This window comes from Notolepis coatsorum (genome assembly GCF_963971535.1).
Source record: "Notolepis coatsorum genome assembly, chromosome: 2".
In the NCBI taxonomy this organism is placed as follows: Eukaryota; Metazoa; Chordata; class Actinopteri; order Aulopiformes; family Paralepididae; genus Notolepis; species Notolepis coatsorum.
The window spans coordinates 224335301-224357112 of record NC_140166.1 but is presented as its reverse complement, the minus strand read 5'-3'; the positions used below and the strand labels follow the sequence as shown (position 1 = coordinate 224357112).

At 42.5% G+C, this 21812-nt stretch overlaps 1 protein-coding gene across 1 annotated transcript; it reads right to left on the bottom strand.

Moving 5' to 3' along the window:
• Window positions 1-861: 861 nt before the first annotated feature.
• egln3 (egl-9 family hypoxia-inducible factor 3) lies at window positions 862-16307 on the bottom strand (the record flags this gene model as incomplete). Its single annotated transcript, XM_084308581.1, has 5 exons — window positions 862-996; window positions 2463-2536; window positions 4090-4226; window positions 4718-4837; window positions 15864-16307. 5 exons carry the CDS (start codon window positions 16305-16307, stop codon window positions 965-967), a joined length of 807 nt encoding a protein of 268 aa, XP_084164707.1. The 3' UTR covers window positions 862-964.
• Window positions 16308-21812: the final 5505 nt, after the last annotated feature.

The window sequence follows — 21812 nt, the reverse complement described above, 5'->3', positions numbered from 1 at the left end:
AACTTCACCAGTGTTGGCAGTTTCATTACTCCTGTATCTCAGTGGGTGGAGCATTAATATACCCACACAGACAGTATGGAGACCAACACAACAGCAACGTACAGTATGTTTCAGGTTTCAGAGTCCCAGGTCCATAGGCAGGATTAACAGTTCAGTGAGAGAGAGAGAGCTCGGGTCCAGACGCAGGATTAACAGTTCAGTGAGAGAGAGAGAGAGAGAGAGAGAGAGAGCTCAGGTCCAGACGCAGGATTAACAGTTCAGTGAGAGAGAGAGAGCTCAGGTCCAGACGCAGGATTAACAGTTCAGTGAGAGAGAGCTCAGGTCCAGTAACAGGATTAACAGTTCAGTGAGAGAGAGAGAGCTCAGGTCCAGACGCAGGATTAACAGTTCAGTGAGAGAGAGCTGAGGTCCAGGCGCAGGATTAACAGTTCAGTGAGAGAGAGAGAGAGAGAGAGAGAGAGAGAGCTCGGGTCCAGACGCAGGATTAACAGTTCAGTGAGAGAGAGAGCTCGGGGTCCACACACACATGATGAATTGAAAATGGGGGACCCTGATGTAAACAAGACGAAAGTCTTTCTCTGGTCTGCATCCCCTTAACAATTGTGTGTATTGAGCTGTACTGTATTGTACCCATTCTGCAATCTGTTAATAAAGTTTTCAATCAATCAATCAATCAAATCCAGACGCAGGATTAACAGTTCAGTGAGAGAGAGAGAGCTCGGATCCAGTAGCAGGATTAACAGTTCAGTGAGAGAGAGAGAGCTCGGATCCAGACGCAGGATTAACAGTTCAGTGAAGCTTATAGTGTGAAGCTTCTATTTTTCTTTTTTCTCTCCTCTTTTCTTTCTTCCTCCTGTTCTCAGTAGAGCGGTAATTGCAGAGACAGAGGCGATCACCGCCGTCACGTTGTGCTGCAGTGTTTTTTCCTCGACACCGGGTGGCGCTGTTTCACGTTTTCCTCCGATCATGTGGAGCTAACGTCCTTCTGGGTAGAGGCTGAAACACAACAGAGAGAGAAACTGAGGTTAGTGGGAATACTTAGAGTAAGCAGACAGACAATATTATAGACTACTACTATAACACATTATAGTGACAGTTACCATCTTCCTGGACTTTTACTTGAAACAACACGTTGCAATATTACACTTACTGTAGACTTCTGTGTATTTTACTGTATATTTTATTCTATTCTTATTCTTAGGCAATTTGTTTTGTTATTCTTATTTGTGACCTTGTTCTGTCTAAATGTTTAATGTGAGCGATTTGTAGTGTCAAATTTCCCTCTGGATAATTAAAGTTAGGTTAGGTTTACTTTATTTGTTCAAGGGGGACAGTGTACATTAATAAAACATTTTACAAATGTAAATGCACCCAATTTTAGCCAAAAGGCTCATTTCCATTGGCAGTCCCCCTGCCAGAAGGTACAGGCTAAAATCCTGTGTAAAAAAAGGGTTAGCAATAAAAACAGAATAAAATCAAGATAAATAACATTAGAATAAAAACACAACAAAAGCACATAGACATAGTAGGGATACAGGTGTACACAGAGTGTGAGAGTGGAGTCTGTACACTGTGTACCTGTGTGCAGGGGTGCAGTCGTAATATCAGAACTGCCTGTACGCTGTTTAACAGATGCGTGCGCACAGAACAGATGATTATTATGCATAAATAGTAGGAAACATGTTTGTATAGGAAATTACTAGTTTTAGTTTAGTTTTTGTAAATATTGCCTTGAAATAGAGAAGCTGAAAAAGGTAGCAGGATGTAGCCTTCAATATATAAAGAAATTATATTGTCAACAGATATGGTTGAAAAACAAACAATGTTTTAAATGTAATTGTAGTTACAATTTCTTTAATTGAATTAACTTAAACTAGAAAAGTAAATACAAACTAAATTAACAATGTAACTTACAGTCAGTTTACAGTTTCCTTCTGAAGCACAACGAAATGTCTCATACTTCCAGTCGGGACCATTTGGTTCCACAGCTCAAGCAAACCCCCACCAATTGGTACAGGGCTTGTATTTTGGTTTTGCACTTCTCTTGCTTTGTTATGCTATTGGTATCCTATTATTATGCAAAGACGAGGTGATAGATAAGTGCTGGGTACTTGGCGCACGGCGCGACGAGTCGAGTGAAAGTTGTGAACGCATTTTTGTGTGCGCATGCACATCCGTGCGCGTACTTCTGCTCAGAAAACTGCTGGGTCGGCGTGGTACTGCGTGGGACCACCACTGCCTGTGTGAATGTCTTTTTAAATGGAGGTCTGTGTGTGTGTGTGTGTGTGTGTGTGTGTGTGTGTGTGTGTGTGTGTGTGTGTGTGTGTGTGTGTGTGTGTGTGTGTGTGTGTGTGTGTGTGTGTGTGTGTGTGTGTGTGTGTGTGTGTGCTGTGCGTGCGTGCGTGCCTGTGTGTGTGCGTGCCTGTGTGTGTGTGTGTGTGCATGCGTGTGCGTGTCCCTACCTGTGAGCTCTTTGACGCGCCTCTTGGCCTCTGCTCTCTCCTCAGAGTCAAAGTACCACACGGTAATGGCATATCTGAGAAACACAAGACAAGAGTCTGTCATCATTCCGGAATATTACTCATCAGAAAACATAAATAAAGTACTAATCGACAACAGGGGCAAAGGTACATAGCCATAGAGTATGAGGGTGATTGATTACCTGGTGGAGTACGAGGGTGATTGATTACCTGGTAGAGTATGAGGGTGATTGATTACCTGGTGATTGATTACCTGGTAGAGTATGAGGGTGATTGATTGCCAGTGGTTCCCAAAGTGGGGGTCGCGAGATGATTTCCAGAATGTATTGATTTCATATATATATATTTTTTTTATTATTTAAATAAATGACATGCAGTCAGGCCACTGAACTTAGAAGCAGGCCAGGCCAGTGTTTTCCTGGTGGGGGACCCCCAGACCCCCCGCTTAAAAAGTGGCCTGACTGGGGCTATATTTCGCACTATATTTCCTGGCCTGAATGATTTCCCCAGTCCGGCCCTGGTTAAAAGCCTCCAATGCTTATTAGTGCGTGTGCGTTTGAACGTTTGCATGTTTTTCAACCATACATTTACATTTACATTTAGTAATTTAGCTGACGCTTTTATCCAAAGCGACTTACAAATTCTGTATGTGTCATAATCACAGCACGAGCGTACTTCACTCCCCCTCCTTTTCCCCTCACATCCACCATGCACCCCTCTTCATCCTCCCTCCTATCCACCACGCACCCCTCTTCATCCTCACTTCCACCACTCAGCCCAGCTGCACTTCATCCCCTTGATTCACACGCTGTCAGGCACCTCACTCCTCACAGCTGTATCCCATCCCATATTGATGAGGACCCTACTTCTACCCGACGACGCTGACCAGAAGTCGTCGTGGTGTTAAACATCACTACCTAGGTACGACGTCTCGGCCTGAAGCTCTGCTAAACCTGCTCTTGTGTATTCCTTGCTCTAACCCGTTTCTCCTGTGCCCCAGGATCCCCGTTCCAGTGTGCCGTCCTGCCTGGACGTCCCATGCTACGCAAGAAGTGCTCTTGCTCTCTCTCCAGACACGGACCTGTGTCCTCTGCCCACAGCTGCAGCCGAAGTACACCTATCCTCACCCCCCCCAAGAACATTCTAACCCCGTTCTATTGCACATTCCTGTTGCACTGCTGTCTGCTTGGGAAATACAATTAAAACCCCTTGAAACGCTCCATTCTCCTCTCCTGTGTTCAGTGATTGGGCTGTGTTCCTAAACCCACTTCTCACAGTATGACAAGTCATCAGGAAGGAAGGGCACAGCTCTATCAGCTGAGTAACAATGTTCATCAAAGTGTTGAGTGCTACGGTGTAGGTTAGTATATTAGGACAAGTGCATGACAGTACGGTTAGTTAGGGTTAGATAAAAAAAAAATCTGAAATTTGTTGTCACTTAAAAAAATGTATTACCACCTCCTATAATAGTGGGGGTCGCGTCTCTCTGGCACCGTTATTCCGGGGGGCGCGGCCTGAAAACTTTGGGAACCCCTGGCCTAGTAGAGTATGAGGGTGATTGATTGCCTGGTGATTGATTACCTGGTAGAGTAGGAGGGTGATTGATTACCTGGTAGAGTAGGAGGGCTGGACCTCATGAGGGTTCCTACGGTCGGACCAGAAGAAGAGCAGTCTGTCGAAGAGCGGCTCGATGTCGGCGACGTAGGGTTTACCTTCCGGAAAGATCCGCAGGACGCCGCCATGCTCCTGACAACACGACACGCAGAGAACACACAGGAAGTCAGGAGAAATATGTAACATGTATTTTCTTAACCCTTTCACTACCACACTACCCAAAGGGTTAACGGGTGAAATATTCCACGTCAGGAATCTTGTTGGTCGCCATCTGGGACCTTAGTATATTATATAAAGCAATGGCTAAAACGTTGACCGTGATCAGCAGCATCCATCTTGGATCCGTTTGAAAAAATAAGAGAAAAGTCTATATGGCAGATCACTGGCTGTCTGTCAACCTAGCTTAACCCAAATCTGTTAAGTCCACCGAGTTGAACCCAAATCAGTTTAGTCCACCGAGTTGAACCCAAATCAGTTTAGTCCACCTAGTTTAACCCAAATCAGTTCAGAAAGTGTGTGAGTTATTGCAGTGACACAATAGACACACAGATGAACGTTTCATCCACAAGGTTCCAGGTGAATCCCCGTCACGCCCACATGTTGAGAACAACATGGCCGCCTACCTTTGCGTTCCAGTTCTTATTGAGGTAGTAGATGCAGGTGACACAGCGTCCGTCAGAGTTAGGGTTGTCCACGTGCTTCACATATCCTGTCCCGTTGCCCGGGTAACACGCCACCATGGCCTAGACACACACACACACACAAACACACAACAGAGAAGATTCTGGTTAGTCCGTTATCCTCACCACGTCTGTTACCGCCATGTTGGTTGAGTTCGATGCAGTGAGCAGTGTCCATTCACTTCAGAGTTTACATTTACATTTACATTTAGTCATTTAGCTGACGCTTTTATCCACAGTAGCAAAATGACAACCTGGCCAAAGAAAAAGTGCAAGAAACATTTGTCTCACAAAATAGACATTAACTAAATCCATCTTTACATGAACGGACATCAATAGAACAGAACAAACACATTTTTGTGCCATGACTTGAATACATTTTGATGCAGTAATGGTCTTTTTCTTTTCTATTCTATCTTTATTTATTATTTATCTCTAAACTCTGCATCTTCTGGCTGCCTGATACCCTCTCCTATACTGAAACCTGCCCACTTTTCATCAACCAAAAACACACTTCTTCAATATCTGAATTTTAACTAATAATAACTTTCTTACTGCATTTTACTATTATACTACCATGTCTATACTACTACCAACTATGCTAATATGTCTATACTACTACAGTATGTACTCAGAGTATAACACTCAAGCTTGACAGTGCTAGACAAACAATACTACTTATCCTTGGCTGCTAGATATGTACCGCTCCTGCTGACTTGTTGTACACAATTTGTAAGTTGCTTTGAATAAAAGCGTCAGCTAAATTACCAAATGTATTTAAATATGTAACTCACAAAACATTCCATGGCCTCACAAAAAAGGCCTTAAATGGTCACTTCACTGTCATCTGGGGACCCCCCCCCCCCAAAATCATGTGACCCACAGGTTGAGAACCACTGCTCTAGCTAGGTCAATCGGTACCAAATGTGGGTACCTTTTACATGTTTAATATAAGAGTGTAATATGCTAGACAAGAGGGAGCCTTTTCCACTAATATATTATATTACTGTCCCGTCTCTGGGGTCTTTGGAAAGACCAGACGAGGGCAGAGGAGTTTGATCATATTTAGTGAGGATGGCCAGATAATGTTGATATTTATGCAATTTAATTTGTGTGGTGTGTTACAACAATAAATAACAATGTTCAAAATAAATAAGAATGTTGAAATTGAGATGTTTGTTATTCTTTTTACAACTGAAATAATTTTGTATGTGATTACAGAGAGAGTTAAGTACGGGAAAAAGGTACTGATACCGAATTCCAGGAACTGGTACTGGTACCGGTATCGGTTCAAAAGTGAACGGTACCCAACCCCAACCGTGACAGCATCAGGATTTCAATTGGGTACAAAACGGCAAAGGAGAATTATACCTCTATGTGTGTGTAGTGTGTGAAATACAGTTGTGATCATTTGTGGAGTCATCATGATAGAAAGGGAAATACACTTGGTAAAATAACTATCTGTCTGTGTGCATGGGTGTGTGTGTGAAATACTGTTGCAGTTTCTGGCGAAACTGAAATTAGGATCAAAATGGAAATAAATATGACAAGTAGACCTTCACTGGTTGACATGGGGGATTGCAGCGACTTCCTGTGTGTTGTGGTGGTGGCCTACGTGCCTACGTGCAGCCATCATCCAGGGAGCGGTCTGGGGGAACCACACTGTGGTCATCTAGTGATAAGGGAGCCATGTGAAGCCTTCAAACGAGGCTTAATGAGGCTCTGTAGCCGGTGGGCCTCGTGTTCACAAGGAACGCTTAACCCTTTCACTACCACACTACAGAAGGTTAGCCATTTACTATCACCAGTGGTGCGTTGGTCATGGGACGGGGTTGCACGCCGTTCAACCAGGTCTGTGAGCAGGAGCATGCGCACGCACATGCACGGATGTGCACGCGCATGCACAGAAGAATGCACTGCACTCAACTCATGTGCCAACTCGCCAAGTACCTACCTGGCCACTTTACATAACAATAGCTACGCCCTCAGATACATACACACAAAACTTGTGAATGAAAAGTGTTACATTTAGGGATGTCTGATATTATCGGCCGATATTGGCATTAAAATGTGATATTGGAAATTATCGGTTCCTATCGGTTTTCAAAAAATTAAATACATTTTTTATTTAACCTTTATTTACCCAGGCAAGCAAGTAAGAACACATTCTGATTTTTTTATTGTCAAAAGTATGCATAATGTTGTGTTAATTCCACGACAATAGATATGTAATGTTAATTACCTGAAATTATTCCGTGTTTTGGGGGGGGGGGGGGGGGGGGACCCTGCATATATCGGTATCGGTTGATATCGGTTGATATCGGTATCGGAAATGAAGAGTTGGACAATATCGGTATATCGGTATCGGTAAAAAAGCCAATATCGAGCATCCCTAGTTACATTCCATTCCTAGAGGCAATTAGGCATCGTCTTTATTCTGTGCGCACGCAAAGGAACATTTATGCGCATGCGCAGGAGCGTGCGGTTAACCGTCTGTAGTGTGGTAGTGAAAGGGCTAACCCTTTGTCGTGTGGCAGTGAAAGGGTTAACCGTCTGTATTGTCACAGTGAAAGGGTTAACCATTTGGTAGTGCGGTAGTGAAAGGGTTAAAGCCACAGCCCAGGATTATTATACTTCAGTAGCGTTTAAACTGCTAACGCGTCTCCCTGTGAGTGGATGTCTCGTGGTGATGGCCAAGAGGATACGATCCTCTCTACGTCGCCTCCTTACCTCAAATGGATCCGTCATCAGCTCTATTCTATTTTCAATCTTTAAAAATGTTCTTATGTACCCCAGTTTCTATTGCATGTACACATTTGTGTTTCATTACACGTATATATGTACATACTTACCAACTGTTTCACCTGTTTTATAGCAACACACTACTATCACCGACATCTAAGAAGGGAGATCCCCCCCTTGAACGGCCCTTCTAAGGTTTCTCCCCTCCACATTGCCTGTGGTGCTTTTTTCCTATTGCTAGGTTTTTAGTGAGTTTGTCCTTACCTTCGCTGGGGTACGTCTGGGAGTGTTGTTTAGGATTTCATGATGGGATTTTTGTTCTCGATTTATTGTGATGTTTCTTTTTGACCTGTTTAAAGAAGACTTGTCCAGCCCATGGGGACATTAACGCGTGATTGCGGGCTTTACCAATACATTCGATTTTATTGGAGTTTTTCCTTAGCTTCGTGTGGGGTATGTCTGGAAGTGTTGCATTTATTTATTTTACATTTTAAATTTGAATTTCATGATGTTTTTTGTTTTGTTGTTGATTTATTGTGATGTTTCTTCTTGACTTGTTTAACTCAATGAGCGCCTAGGGGTCGCTGTTTACCGTCTGGTAAGAAGGCCATCGCTGTAATGCAATGGGGAGAATGCCGTGTTTGTGAGTGCTAAAACTATATTAAATATTATAGCTATGGATCTAATAAACACGTTGATTGTCAGTGAGTTTCTTCCAGTCAACATGCAAAAAACATACTTTTTTCATACATAGATTTCCGTTTTATACCGTGGTGAATATGAGTATAGTTCCAGAGCGATTCTGTCTAATCTCAAGAAACTCGAGCAAACCGCGCTTCTGATGTACTGCAATAAGAATAATCCAATTCCATGAATACACAGCTCCAGTGTCCCCCAAACTCTGTGTTATAACGTTACTGCATGCCCGAGAAGGAAAACCTGGACCGGACTTGTTAGATCGCTGCACAGCCCCAGCCCGAGGGATTCCAATGATGTGCAATACCGGCCGGAAGGCGTTAGGCGGCGGTATTGGCCTTTTGCAAGCTCAGACCCATTCCCAATGATAACGTCAGGCTGGATGGATGAAAAATGAATGGATATAGCGAATAAAAGAAATAACGATTAAAACCCGACTTTTCTCATGATTGGCGCTCAAGCGATGGCGAGTTAACCCGACTTTTTTCCGTGATTGGCGCTGAATGAGTTAAAGAAGACGTGTCCGGCCCATGGGGACATTAACGTGTGTTGTCGGGGCTTACAAATACATTTGATTTGATTGACGCCACAATTCAAAATCAAGAGGCTTCTTCTGTGTCATTAATGTACACGGCTTGTTTTGTGACTGTACGACACATGGGTGAAGAGGTATGCTTCATTTTAGAATCAAAGGTTTGGCCTGATCGTGGTACTACAGAAAAGGTCATGGGGTCACCAAAATCAATGCGCGTATTTTCAATAGGATGATCCGACGATTGCTTTTCGAGATATCTTCACAAACAGACGGGGTGAAAACATAACCTTGGCGGGGGTTCAGGTAATAACTGAAAATTACCCTTATGCTTGTGAATTAGTATTCCCTCAAAATGTTGTCTGAGTATAATTGCATTCAAACTGACCCTCTGGAAGCGGGATAAGGGGGGTTCCCCAACGACACATGACCTTTTGACCTTAACAGGAAGAGGTCAAATGGCTGCCTAACACGGTCTTGTGGCCAAACTTCCTCCACAGCGCTCTGGCTCAGTGCCAAGACGGACTTCCTCCCGGGAACATCAATGAGCAGCAAGCGGGAAAATCATGACTTCTGTCAACATGTAACTCATAGGACTAATCTCTGTCAACATGTAACTCATAGGACTAATCTCTCTCAACATGTAATTTATAGGACTAATCTCTCTCAACATGTAACTCATAGGGCTAATCTCTGTCAACATGTAACTCATAGGACTAATCTCTCTCAACATGTAACTCATAGGACTAATCTCTGTCAACATGTAACTCATAGGACTAATCTCTGTCAACATGTAACTCATAGGACTAATCTCTGTCAACATGTAACTCATAGGACTAATCTCTCTCAACATGTAACTCATAGGACTAATCTCTGTCAACATGTAACTCATAGGACTAATCTCTCTCAACATGTAATTTATAGGACTAATCTCTGTCAACATGTAACTCATAGGACTAATCTCTGTCAACATGTAACTCATAGGACTAATCTCTGTCAACATGTAACTCATAGGACTAATCTCTCTCAACATGTAATTTATAGGACTAATCTCTCTCAACATGTAACTCATAGGACTAATCTCTGTCAACATGTAATTTATAGGACTAATCTCTCTCAACATGTAACTCATAGGACTAATCTATCTCGACATTTAAATTTCTTTATTTAGCCTTTATTTAACCAGGTTTGTCCCAATTGAGATCCAGGATCTCTTTTACAAGGGAGACCTGGCCAAGAATAGCAGCAACACAAAGTTTCAACATACACACATAGACATTACAGATAAAAGTAACGTTACAAAATGGTCAGATAAAACATTTGCACACAGAAAACGTGGTTACAATAGGCTTCACCATAGCCTTAAATACATTCAGTGTTACCAAGCTTTGGATCTTCAGATCGGACTGGAGATTGTTCCATGCAGTAGGTGCGGAAAACCTAAAAGCTTTCTTTCCCATCTCTGTTCGGACATTGGGAACAGCAAAGTGCATAAAATCCTTCGAACGGAGATTGTAATTTCCACCATTCAACAACATGACATGTAACTCATAGAACTAATCTCTGTCGGCGGCTGGGTGGCGCAGCGGACATTGCGCTCGTCACCAACGCAAGAGACACCGGGTTCGACTCCGGCTGTCGGCGTTGCCTCCGGCTTGGGCCAGTCGACATACTAACTCAATTGGCAGAGTTAGCGGGTGGAAGTCGATGGGTGGTAATCTGGACGTTGTGGACAGCGACTCCTACAGGTCGGTTGGGGGGCGCCTGCACAGCAGAGACAGGAAATGGCGGGGGGTAGTGTGAGCCTCCCACACGTTACACCTCGCCAATGAGAGTCCGCACTGGCAGGTGAAAAGATGTGACAGGCTGCCTCCTCGTGTATTGGAGGGGACACGACGTGATGCAAGGCTTCTATCCTCCCTACAACCGGCCAGTGGGGGGCATATGCGAGCAACGTTCAAGACAGGGGAGGGGAGAATTGGCACAGCGGGTAATTGGGATGGGAGAAAAATAGAAAAAGAGGAGAAAAAGTGGATTACAAAAAAAGAACTAATCTCTGTCAACATGTAACTCATAGGATTTATCTCTCAACATGTAACTCATAGGATTTATCTCTCAACATGTAACTCATAGGATTTATCTCTCTACTTGCAAGAACAACATTGCTCCATGCCGCCCCATTCAAGAGCATTGTCAAGAGGCTGAAGACAACACTCAAAAGGCTTCCTCCCGACAATCCGACGACGTCATGCTTCAGCAGGTGCGACATCTCGCTATGTCTGGAGAGACACACAGCCCCCTCTCTCTCTTCACGGTTTAGAAATGCAACGCACAACGTACACGCTGTCACCCAGGTACACACCGTTCTCTTCACCACGCCCTTATTGTGACACGGGCTGTCAAGCACACGTCAGCCAATGAGAGAGAGCCTCCGGGCCAAGTTGCACATACCAATAATGAGAACGATGTATACAGATCTTACAGGATATGGTCTTATTATGGTCTACTAAATAATTATAACTAAAACGTATGGCAGTGAATCCACATCAATTATTCTTAGAAGGAATTTAGCCTCTTATCAAGCGGGCAGAAAAGTGGCAATTTTTTTTACTTTAACTTGAGGACTGCATACTTTTTTTGCAAACCAAAACAACATACTTTATCCTTATAGCACATGCATGAGCCTGGTCTCTTTTGAAAGATGACATTCTGAAGTTTCTGATTAAAAAAAACATAGGTCTGTATACATAGGTCTGAACTTGAGTTGTAGAAAAACTTGTTACTCAAGTTTTTCTGTAGTAGTTAGTAGTCCAGAGGTAGTATTTCCCCAGAATGTGGAATGGCTTACAAATCCAGACGGAGCCATAGCCTGAAGCCGTGTGTAGTACATATCCAAATTTCATAAAGATCCATTCAGAAATGAGTGATTAGGAGTGATTTTGGTAAACTGTGTACAAAGAAAAACTCGGTTTTCTCATAGACTTCAATTCATTCGGCTGTTTTTCTCTTCCTCTTTTCGTGTTTTATTTATTTTATTTAGATCCCCATGTGGGGTATCATTGGAAACGTAGTAGAAAAGACTCACGCACATCCAAAATATAGTCACGGGTGCTTGACTCAAATAGATATGTAAAGTTGTGGAAAATAAGTCAGCACACCGTCTGCAGTGTTCCCAAGTTTAATATAATTTAACACAACGTTTCGGCCTGTGGCCTTTTTCAAGTGTCCAAAATCCTAAAAACTTCCCATATGTGGGACGTTGCGTGATAAGAGGTTACAATCTGGCATATTCTACCTTTTATTTTATTCTAATTGTCTGTCCATTAATGTCGCACCAAACGACCAAATCAAATTCCTTGTAGTGTAAACTACTTGGCAATAAAGATCTATCTGAGTCTGCTGAAGGCAGAAACTATATGTTTCTTATAAAACTTTCTGAAGACAGAAACTATGTTTCATATAAAACCTTCTGAAGGCAGAAACTATATCTTTCTTATAAAACCTTCTGAAGGCAGAAACTATGTTTCTTATAAATCTGTCTGAAGGCAAAAACTATATCTTTCTTATAAAACCTTCTGAAGGCAGAAACTATATGTTTCATATAAAACCTTCTGAAGGCAGAACCTTCATGTTTCTGATCCTCCTTGTATGCATGGGTGGGTCGGTCACAGAGTAGATGACATCACTGAGCGAGACAGATGAGCTTATGCCCAGCTGTGAGAGCTGATAAGACCGTTTCTTTGTTTACACACACGCACCTGTGATCTGTACAGTAGAGCGCACGTGTGCATCGTGCTACTCTGTTTACAAGGCTGCAACAAACTGGAGAGAGAGAGAGAAGGAAGGAAGGGAGAGAGGAAGTACAAAGTGCTAGTGATAGTTGGCTGGACGCCCATCTGCTGAGGTTTAATAACCAACGTACGTGTGGATCGTGAGACTGACTGACTGGTTAATTGATTGCGGTCCAGCAGACTCCTCTACTCAGACTGGGCTTGTCGTTTTAACCTCTTGCTGACCCAGATATGGAGAGCTTTCCATAGTCACAGCAATGAAGAAACTGGGTCACACATTTTATTAGATATAGATGGATGGATAGATAGATAGATAGATAGATAGATAGATAGATAGATAGATAGATAGATAGATAGATAGATAGATAGATAGATAGATAGATAGATAGATAGATAGATAGATAGATAGATAGATAGATAGATAGATAGATAGATAGATAGATAGATAGATAGATAGATGCCCTTACTGTACATGTGTGCCTTTGAATGATTAATTGATTGATTGATTGATTGATTGATTGATTGATTGATTGATTATTTCTCATTAGAATGCCATGGACCCAAGGTGCCCAAGACACTACAATATACAAAACATGCAATGGTGACTGCAATTTCTACACATGCAAGGTGTTCTGTTGTGTCATACAAACAACATTTACCACAAATAAAACATCTGTCCAAAAACACACGCCTGTTTATAATCATTTAACCAAGACATGAGCAGAGATACTGTAGGTGACAACCTACCATGCATGCGTGCAACGTATTTGATACATCTATAGTGCGTGTTTAGCGTGCCGGCATGTGTGAGCTGCTGGTTCCTGCCGTCTGCCCTTCATTCATCCTACATACGCACACAGAGCACACACACACACACGCACGCACGCACGCACACACACACACGCATGCATGCACACACACACACGCGTATGCACACACACACACGTGCACACGCACACACACAGAGCACACACACAGACACACACACAGACACAGAGCACACACGCACGCACACACACAGAGCACAAAGAGCACACACAGACACACACACACACAGACTGTGCGAGAGTCACGTAGCACATGCCTCTCACACGCGAACACACCACATCTGTGTGTGTCATCCGTCAGAATACATGGGAATACCATATCAGAGAAAGGGTTTGCTTGTCAGTATCCCAATCCCCAACAGGACCATAATGGCCTTGTACTGTACACACACTCGCGCGCTGTTCAGCCGCGCTTCCTGCCCGACTTACAATGTGCCCTGCTTCTCCTGGTTTCCGACGGATATGGGAACGTATTTCAGGCCCACAGCCGGAGGGACCCCCCCCCCCCGGCGCGCCCGCGCGCGTAACGAGAGTGGTCCGCTTTGAGTGGACCCGGGTCTCCCAGGGGGAGGGAGGCGTGGCGCGTCAGAGAGTCAGAAATGCATTCTCCCACGAGGGATAAGAGTCACCTACGTGATTATAAAACCATCACTGGCACAACGGTAGAAGAGACTTATATGTTATTATAAAATCATCACAATGGTAGAAATCATAAGCAAATTCTAGACCTCAAAAAAGTTACATTATCTGTTCCACGTGTTTATTACATTATCTGGCAAGTTATTACATTATCCAGTTTTATTATTATAATAAAGTCCTTCTAAAGGAAAAGGTTATTACATTCTGAAAAGTTTTTACATTATCCATTGTTACAAATGCAATCAGGTAACAATTGTGGTATAATGGATATATGGGTTTTTGGACTGAAACTCTTGTAATTTTTGGATCCTGAAAATTATCAGTCACAATACTTCATCATCTTATACGGTTGGATTTACACAAGAAGAGTGAATCTGAAGCTAAACCGGCAACAAAGCGATTAAATCTGGTTCACACGTGGCTACAAGTCAGAATAAAACTATTAAATCTGGTTCACACGTGGCTACAAGTCAGAATAAAACTATTAAATCTGGTTCACACGTGGCTAAAAGTCAGAATAAAACGATTAAATCTGGTTCACACACATGGCTAAAAGTCAGATTCTTCTGTGTAAATGCAGCCTATCTTTTTATTAGTCAACCTGTATCCAGTAGAAATGTACAGATGCCTAAACGGAATCCATTCTGAATCCTAAACCTTCAGTATTGATCAATAACGAGTATTGATCTGAACAATATAGACTTAGACCATGAGTTTTGCTGAACAGTATTAGACCATCAGTTTGACTGAACAGTATAGACTTAGACCATCAGTTTGACTGAACAGTATAGACTTAGACCATCAGTTTGACTGAACTGTAGAGACTTAGACCATCAGTTTTACTGAACAGAACAGTAGATATACTTAGACCATCAGTTTTACTGAACAGTAGAGACTTAGACCATCAGGTTTACTAGATTCTTAGACCATCAGTTTTACTGAACAGTATAGACTTAGATTATCAGTTTTACTGAACAGTATAGAGAACAGTATAGACTTGGACTCTTGCGGAACAGAATACCAGAAGCTTGTGTAGAACTATAGAATACCCTGAATTTCCCCAAGGAGATCAATAAAGGAATATCTTATCTTATCTTACCCGAATCGCATGTAGAACTAGAATACCAGAATCTCACATAGAACTAGAATACCAGAAGCATGGTCTTCTAGGGAGTGCATCTCTGGCGCTCAATGAGCAGTTAGTATATTCAAACAGAGACAGTCTATAATCTAACAAGAGAGAGTCTGTAGCATTGATTGACTGATTGAAAATTGTATTAACAGATTGCAGAATGGGTACAATACAGTACAGCTCAATACACACAATTGTTAAGGGGATGCAGACCAGAGAAAGACTTATTTCGTCTTGTTTACATCAGGGTCCCCCATTTTCAATTCATCGTAGCAATTAGGTCAGTTACTGTAATTGGTGTTTTTGCTGGTGTCGTTGTATGTGTTTTTTTTCTTTACACACATTGAGGCCAAAATACCAATAATCAAAAGATGTCTGTTAGTTTTGTCTTGTCGGTGTGAATCATATATATCACACAGTAAATCAATCAACAGCGAAAATAAATACATACATACATAAAATTAAATGTAACAACATTTAATTGTATGTATATACAATCAAATGTTGTTACATTTAATTTTATGTATGTATTATTTTCGCTGTTGATTGATTTACTGTGTGATATATGATTCACGTCGACTTTGTTACAGACGTTGTAATGTAAGTGTAAAATGCACACGTCATGTAAAATAACATAGAGATCACTGCGCGCTCCCATCTGTTTCTCCCGCAGCTGAGCGGACTGTATACGTGCGCCCTCGGGCCGCGCGTCATGGCTGCTTCTTCTTACCTTGGACCGCTCTCGGATGGTCCTCCTCTTCCCCAGTCGACCGAGACACAGCGAGACCATCTTATCGATCAGCGTCAATAGGAAATGGATCGCCTCGCAGTTCCTCTCCGCCCCGCTCACCCAGGCGATCTTATCGCCGCGGATCTTCCTCTTGGAGTTGGAGGAGGAGGAGGGGAACAACAACAACCCCGCCGCGGGGGGAACGGAGCCCGGTGGCGGCGGTGGGCCGGTGCCGGTGCCGGTGGTGGTACTAGCGGCCAGCCGCCCGGCCTGCAGTGTCCCGGCGGCGTGCATGTCCCGGACCTGCGCCAGCACCACGTCCCCGACCAGGTCCCCGAGAAAGTTGTCCACGTAGCCGAAGCCCAGCTCCACTAGCGACGGGACGACCCGGTCCAAAGCCAAACGCTCCAAATTCGAGTCTGTAATGTGCTGAATAAGAGGCATGTTGTGTGTGTGTGTGTGGTGGTGGACGATGTATATATAAATAGGACGAGATTATTAATATAATTGAGAGATTCAGATTTTACAGGATCGATTCTTCGTCGGCTTCTTCTGGTCGTCTCTCTCCCGAGTTGATCGAATTATGATAAACCCGTCTGCTGGAAAGAAAGGGGTTTCTTCTCTTCAAATGGGACCGTCTGCCGCTGCAGGCAACTCGTGCACAAACCTGGCTGCAGCCCTGTCCGGTTGTATGTTATGTTGTCCTCCATGCACGGCCAGGGAACCCGGTGAGAACCCGGTGAGAACCTGGCACCTGCTGCTGCTGCTGGGACAGCCTACATGGGACTGAGGAACGTGGGCGGTGTGTGATGATTCTCACCCCCTCCTAATGTACAGTCCCCTCCCCATCATGTATATATATACTCTCTGTCAGGAGGATCTGGGTAACACTATATTTGCATATGTCACAAATGTAACAGTACTATATACCTGTATGTCATGTATGTCCGTCCCTATGCCATAAATGTCATGATGTCATGTATGTTGTGTATGTCATAAATGTCACTATATGAATTGAAAATGGGGGACCCTGATGTAAACAAGACAAAAGTCTTTCTCTGGTCTGCATCCCCTTATTAACAATTGTGTGTATTGAGCCGTACTGTATATTAATTTGTACCCATTCTGCAATCTGTTAAATAAAGTTTTCATTAATTCATTTTAAGTGACTGACTGACTGCTCAAGTTCATTCAGTCACAGAAACTATAATAAACAAAAACTCTCAAATTCAAATACGCACGTATTTTTCTGTGGACATATTATAAGCATCCGTTTTTGTGTGTATAGTAAACTAAATGACTTGTCCGTTGTCCCTATCAAAAACATGTTTTTTTCTTTTACAAATAAAGCACATCATCATCATCATCACATATAAACCAGCGCGCGAGGGGTCGATCGGACCTCGTCTTGTCTGTGCGCGCGAGCTCGAGGCGCGTGTCTGTCCCTCCATCCACCATTGAGGATTCCACGAGTCGCATGTAACCCACGCGCTCACCGCACGTTCGCGCGCGCGAGTAAACATGCTGAACTTGGCCGCATGAACAACGTTCCACAGTTTGTGTTCTGCAGCTCAAGGGCAGAGGGATGATGATGATGATGATGATGATGATGATATGCATAGTAGTAGTAATAATAATAATAATAATAATAATAATAATAATAATAATAATAATAATAATAATAATAATAATAATAATAATAATAATAATAATAATAATAATAATAATAATAATAATAATAAATATATAATAGTAATAATAATTATTATTATTTTATCATCATTAGTATTATATTATCTATTTGTATTATGATTACAGACAGATTTAAAGCTAGATTCCCTCATTGGAATTTATCATTTTAAAGAACACATTTGACACCTGCTTGCCATCATGTTTTCAAAATGTTTAATATTTGTGTGCTTTTGTTTTTATTTCTTTGTTTTAATGTTGCTCTATATGTGAAACTATAGTTCTGCATGCATGCCTTCTTGGCCATGCGGGGCCCACTTGAAAAAGAGATGGAAATCTCAATGTGATTAGCCTGCATGGTTAAATAAAGGATACATAAATAAAATAAAATATATAGATTATTATTAGCCTACTATAATAATTGGAACTTCTACAATAAAGCATGCCGCCAATAAGGCTTATATAGAATCCTAAAATGTCTCGTGCAAAATGCAAGAATGAAACACCGTGTTGGCTTTGACAAAACAATGGAAACCACAATATTTTGAATCACGCATTGTAATGACTTTGCTTTTCTGTTTTATATATTTGATCGTTGTTTTGTTTTATGATCTAATCTAAACCTTGGCTAACACAAGGCATTGGCATTGGCAATATTGCAAATCACCAAATGATTGATTGATAGATAGATAGATAGATAGATAGATAGATAGATAGATAGATAGATAGATAGATAGATAGATAGATAGATAGATAGATAGATAGATAGATAGATAGATAGATAGATAGATAGATAGATAGATAGATAGATAGATAGATAGATAGATAGATAGATAGATAGATAGATAGATAGATAGATAGATAGATAGATAGATAGATAGATAGATAGATAGATAGATAGATAGATAGATAGATAGATAGATAGATAGATAGATAGATAGATAGATAGATAGATAGATAGATAGATAGATAGATAGATAGATAGATAGATAGATAGATAGATAGATAGATAGATAGATAGATAGATAGATAGATAGATAGATAGATAGATAGATAGATAGATAGATAGATAGATAGATAGATAGATAGATAGATAGATAGATAGATAGATAGATAGATAGATAGATAGATAGATAGATAGATAGATAGATAGATAGATAGATAGATAGATAGATAGATAGATAGATAGATAGATAGATAGATAGATAGATAGATAGATAGATAGATAGATAGATAGATAGATAGATAGACAGTTTAGCTTGTACAGTTGTACAGTGTCCTCTCGCGTCCCCATCGGAACCTCCACCTCGTGGGGGTTAATAGAGTCCTGAGGAGACAGGAGATCTGGACTCAGCAGCTGTTATTATCGTGTCTACTCTCACTCACTCTCATCGTGCGCTATACGTGACGACTATTATGCGCTCCCGACATGTTTTCAAGCAGGACAGCCCCGCGCGACTCGCGAGACATGCTTTTAGGTGCGCGTGGGCGTGCGTGCCCCCCCCCCCCCCCGCCCCCCCCCTCTCTCTCTCTCTCTCTCTCTCTCTCTCTCTCTCTTGTGCCCACATAGTCCTTGGGCCAAACACTTTTTTGGTACCATCGATCTGGGTGGGCAAATTCTAGACGTGATTTTAACAGGAGACTCTGCACAACAGCTCAAGTTCGAGTTCAATATTATTTATTGCCAGTAACATATAGATCAACAATTTAAAAATATATTTTAAATATAGGCTTGAATGTGATGAGTTATCTTATTTCACACATGTACAAGCACAAATACATTAAAGGCAGTGACCATTAAAAGGGCTCTTCACAAAAAAAAAACAATGCTGATTTATTTTTATTTTTTATATTTTTTGTATGCATCTTGCACACATTAATTTAGTTTGAGAGTAAATTAGTTTGAATATGTCCATTAGTGATGTCATCGAGGACATTGAATCCTTGTGTTGTGCTCAATGAAATGATAAGGTAGCAGTCCCTATCAAAGTATTGCTATTTTTATCGACTTCATTTCATGGTTCTGATAAATAAATCAGCGTTGTTCTTTGGTGAAGTGCTCCTGTTAATCCATTAGGTCCTCATATTGGGGGACCCTCCTGTCGCTCGTCATAAATAGATCAATACAGTCCATATTAATTAATGTTCTGTTTCTTTTCAAGAGTAAAGACCCTGGTCCCTAACCCTATCAAAACAGCAGTCAATGTGTATATTTTCAGCATGTGTTTGTTTACCAATGATTTTAATTTGCGAAATGTGAGTTTAACAAAGTATAATCAAATAGTCTATTTGCTGATAATTTTTAAAATCAGAGATCAAATGCGGGGATGTGATAGATAGTCAAATGAATAGTTGTAATTCTTGAATGTTGTTGGGAAGTGAAGTACTGTAGAACCTGTTCTAGAAGGATTTCCCTGCACTGAAACATCAGGTATGAGTAACTGGTTGTTATGTACTAGAGGCCTGATCACTCCTGTGTCACTGGGCATGCAGGTGAGGCCTGCCAATTAGCCAATTAGTGCTGATTGGTTACCTGCTGGGAGCTTTAAAGGCAGACTTAACACACATGCAGGGTCTGTGCTTGGAGAAAGAGCTGATTGGTTACCTGCTGGGAGCTTTAAAGGCAGACTTAGTAACACACATGCAGGGTCTGTGCTTGGAGAAAGAGCTGTTAGGTTCTTGGTGTTGGTTTGCACATAGGTTGCGTGCCCCTGAGCCAGGGTCGTAACACTGGTTCAACAGTTTGTTAAAGGAAAACTCCAACATTTTGGGTAATTAGCTTATTTGCCATATACCCTGGAGTTAGACAAGAACATACATACCTTTTTCTTCTCTGTGCATGCAGTAGGAGTAGGAAGACGTTGGGAACTAGGCTAATAGAAGAACCTACTTCCAGTGACTGACGCTAAGCTAGGCTAACGGTGCACGTCTTCCTACTCCTACTGCACGCACAGAGAAGAAAAACGTATGTATCTTAACACTCCAACATTTTGGGAACCCTGGAGTTAGACAAGAAGATGCATACCTTTTTCTTCTCTGTGCATGTGTGACGGATCATATTGGTCTGCGTTGTGTTGATGTTAAATGTTAATGTCCCGAGGGGGAGTCGAACAGGGGGCTCCCGCGTCGCAGGTGACGACACAGGCCGCTGCACTAAGAAGTGAATTCACTCCTAACTACCGTACCTATGCATCTGTTAACCCTGTTATGGGGAAGTGAGTTTAATTTACCAGCCCGCACTGCCACAGTCACTCGTCAACACACCTGTTTCCGTGACTGTGGACATACCCACGGGCTTCCCCGTTACACTCACCTCCCTAAACTCACGCCCCTCAGGACATCCGGGTCACTGGGCACCACTGTGACGGATCATACTGGTCTGCGTTGTGTTGATGTTAAATGTTAATGTCCCGAGGGGGAGTCGAACAGGGGGCTCCCGCGTCGCGGGCGACGACACAGGCCGCTGCACTAAGAAGTGAATTCACTCCTAACTACCGTACCTATGCGTCTGTTAACCCTGTTATGGGGAAGTGAGTTTAATTTACCAGCCCGCACTGCCAGAGTCACTCGTCAACACACCTGTTTCCGTGACTGTGGACATACCCACAGGCTTCCCCGTTACACATGCAGTAGGAGTAGGAAGACGTTTGGAACTAGGCTAATGGAGGAACCTACTTCCAGTGACTGATGCTAAGCTAGGCTAGCGGTGCATGTCTTCCTACTCCTACTGCATGCACAGAGAAGAAAAAAGGTATGTATCTTCTTGTCTAACTTCAGGGTAGATGCCAAATAAGCTAATTTCCCAAAATGTTGGAGTTTTCCTTTAAAGGAACATGCCATGCCAACATAAGGCGGCTGGGTGACGCAGCGGAGATTGCGCTTGTCACCAATGCAAGAGACTCCGGTATCGAATCCGGGTGTCAGCATTGCCTCCGGCTTGGGCCAGCCGTCATACTAACTCAATTGGCAGAGTTAGAGGGTGGAAGTCGATGGGTGGGGATTTGGACGTTGTGGACAGCGACTTCTACAGGTCGGTTGGGGGACGCCTGCACAGCAGAAACAGGAAGTAGCAGGGGTAGTGTGAGCCTCCCATGCGTTACACCTCGCCACTGAGAGTCCGCGCTGGCAGGTGAAAAGATGTGACAGGCTGCCTCCTCGTGTACCGGAGGGGACACGTGATGCAAGGCTTCTATCCTCCCTACAACCGACCAGTGGGGGGCATAGTCGAGCAACGTTCAAGACAGGGGAGGGGCGAATTGG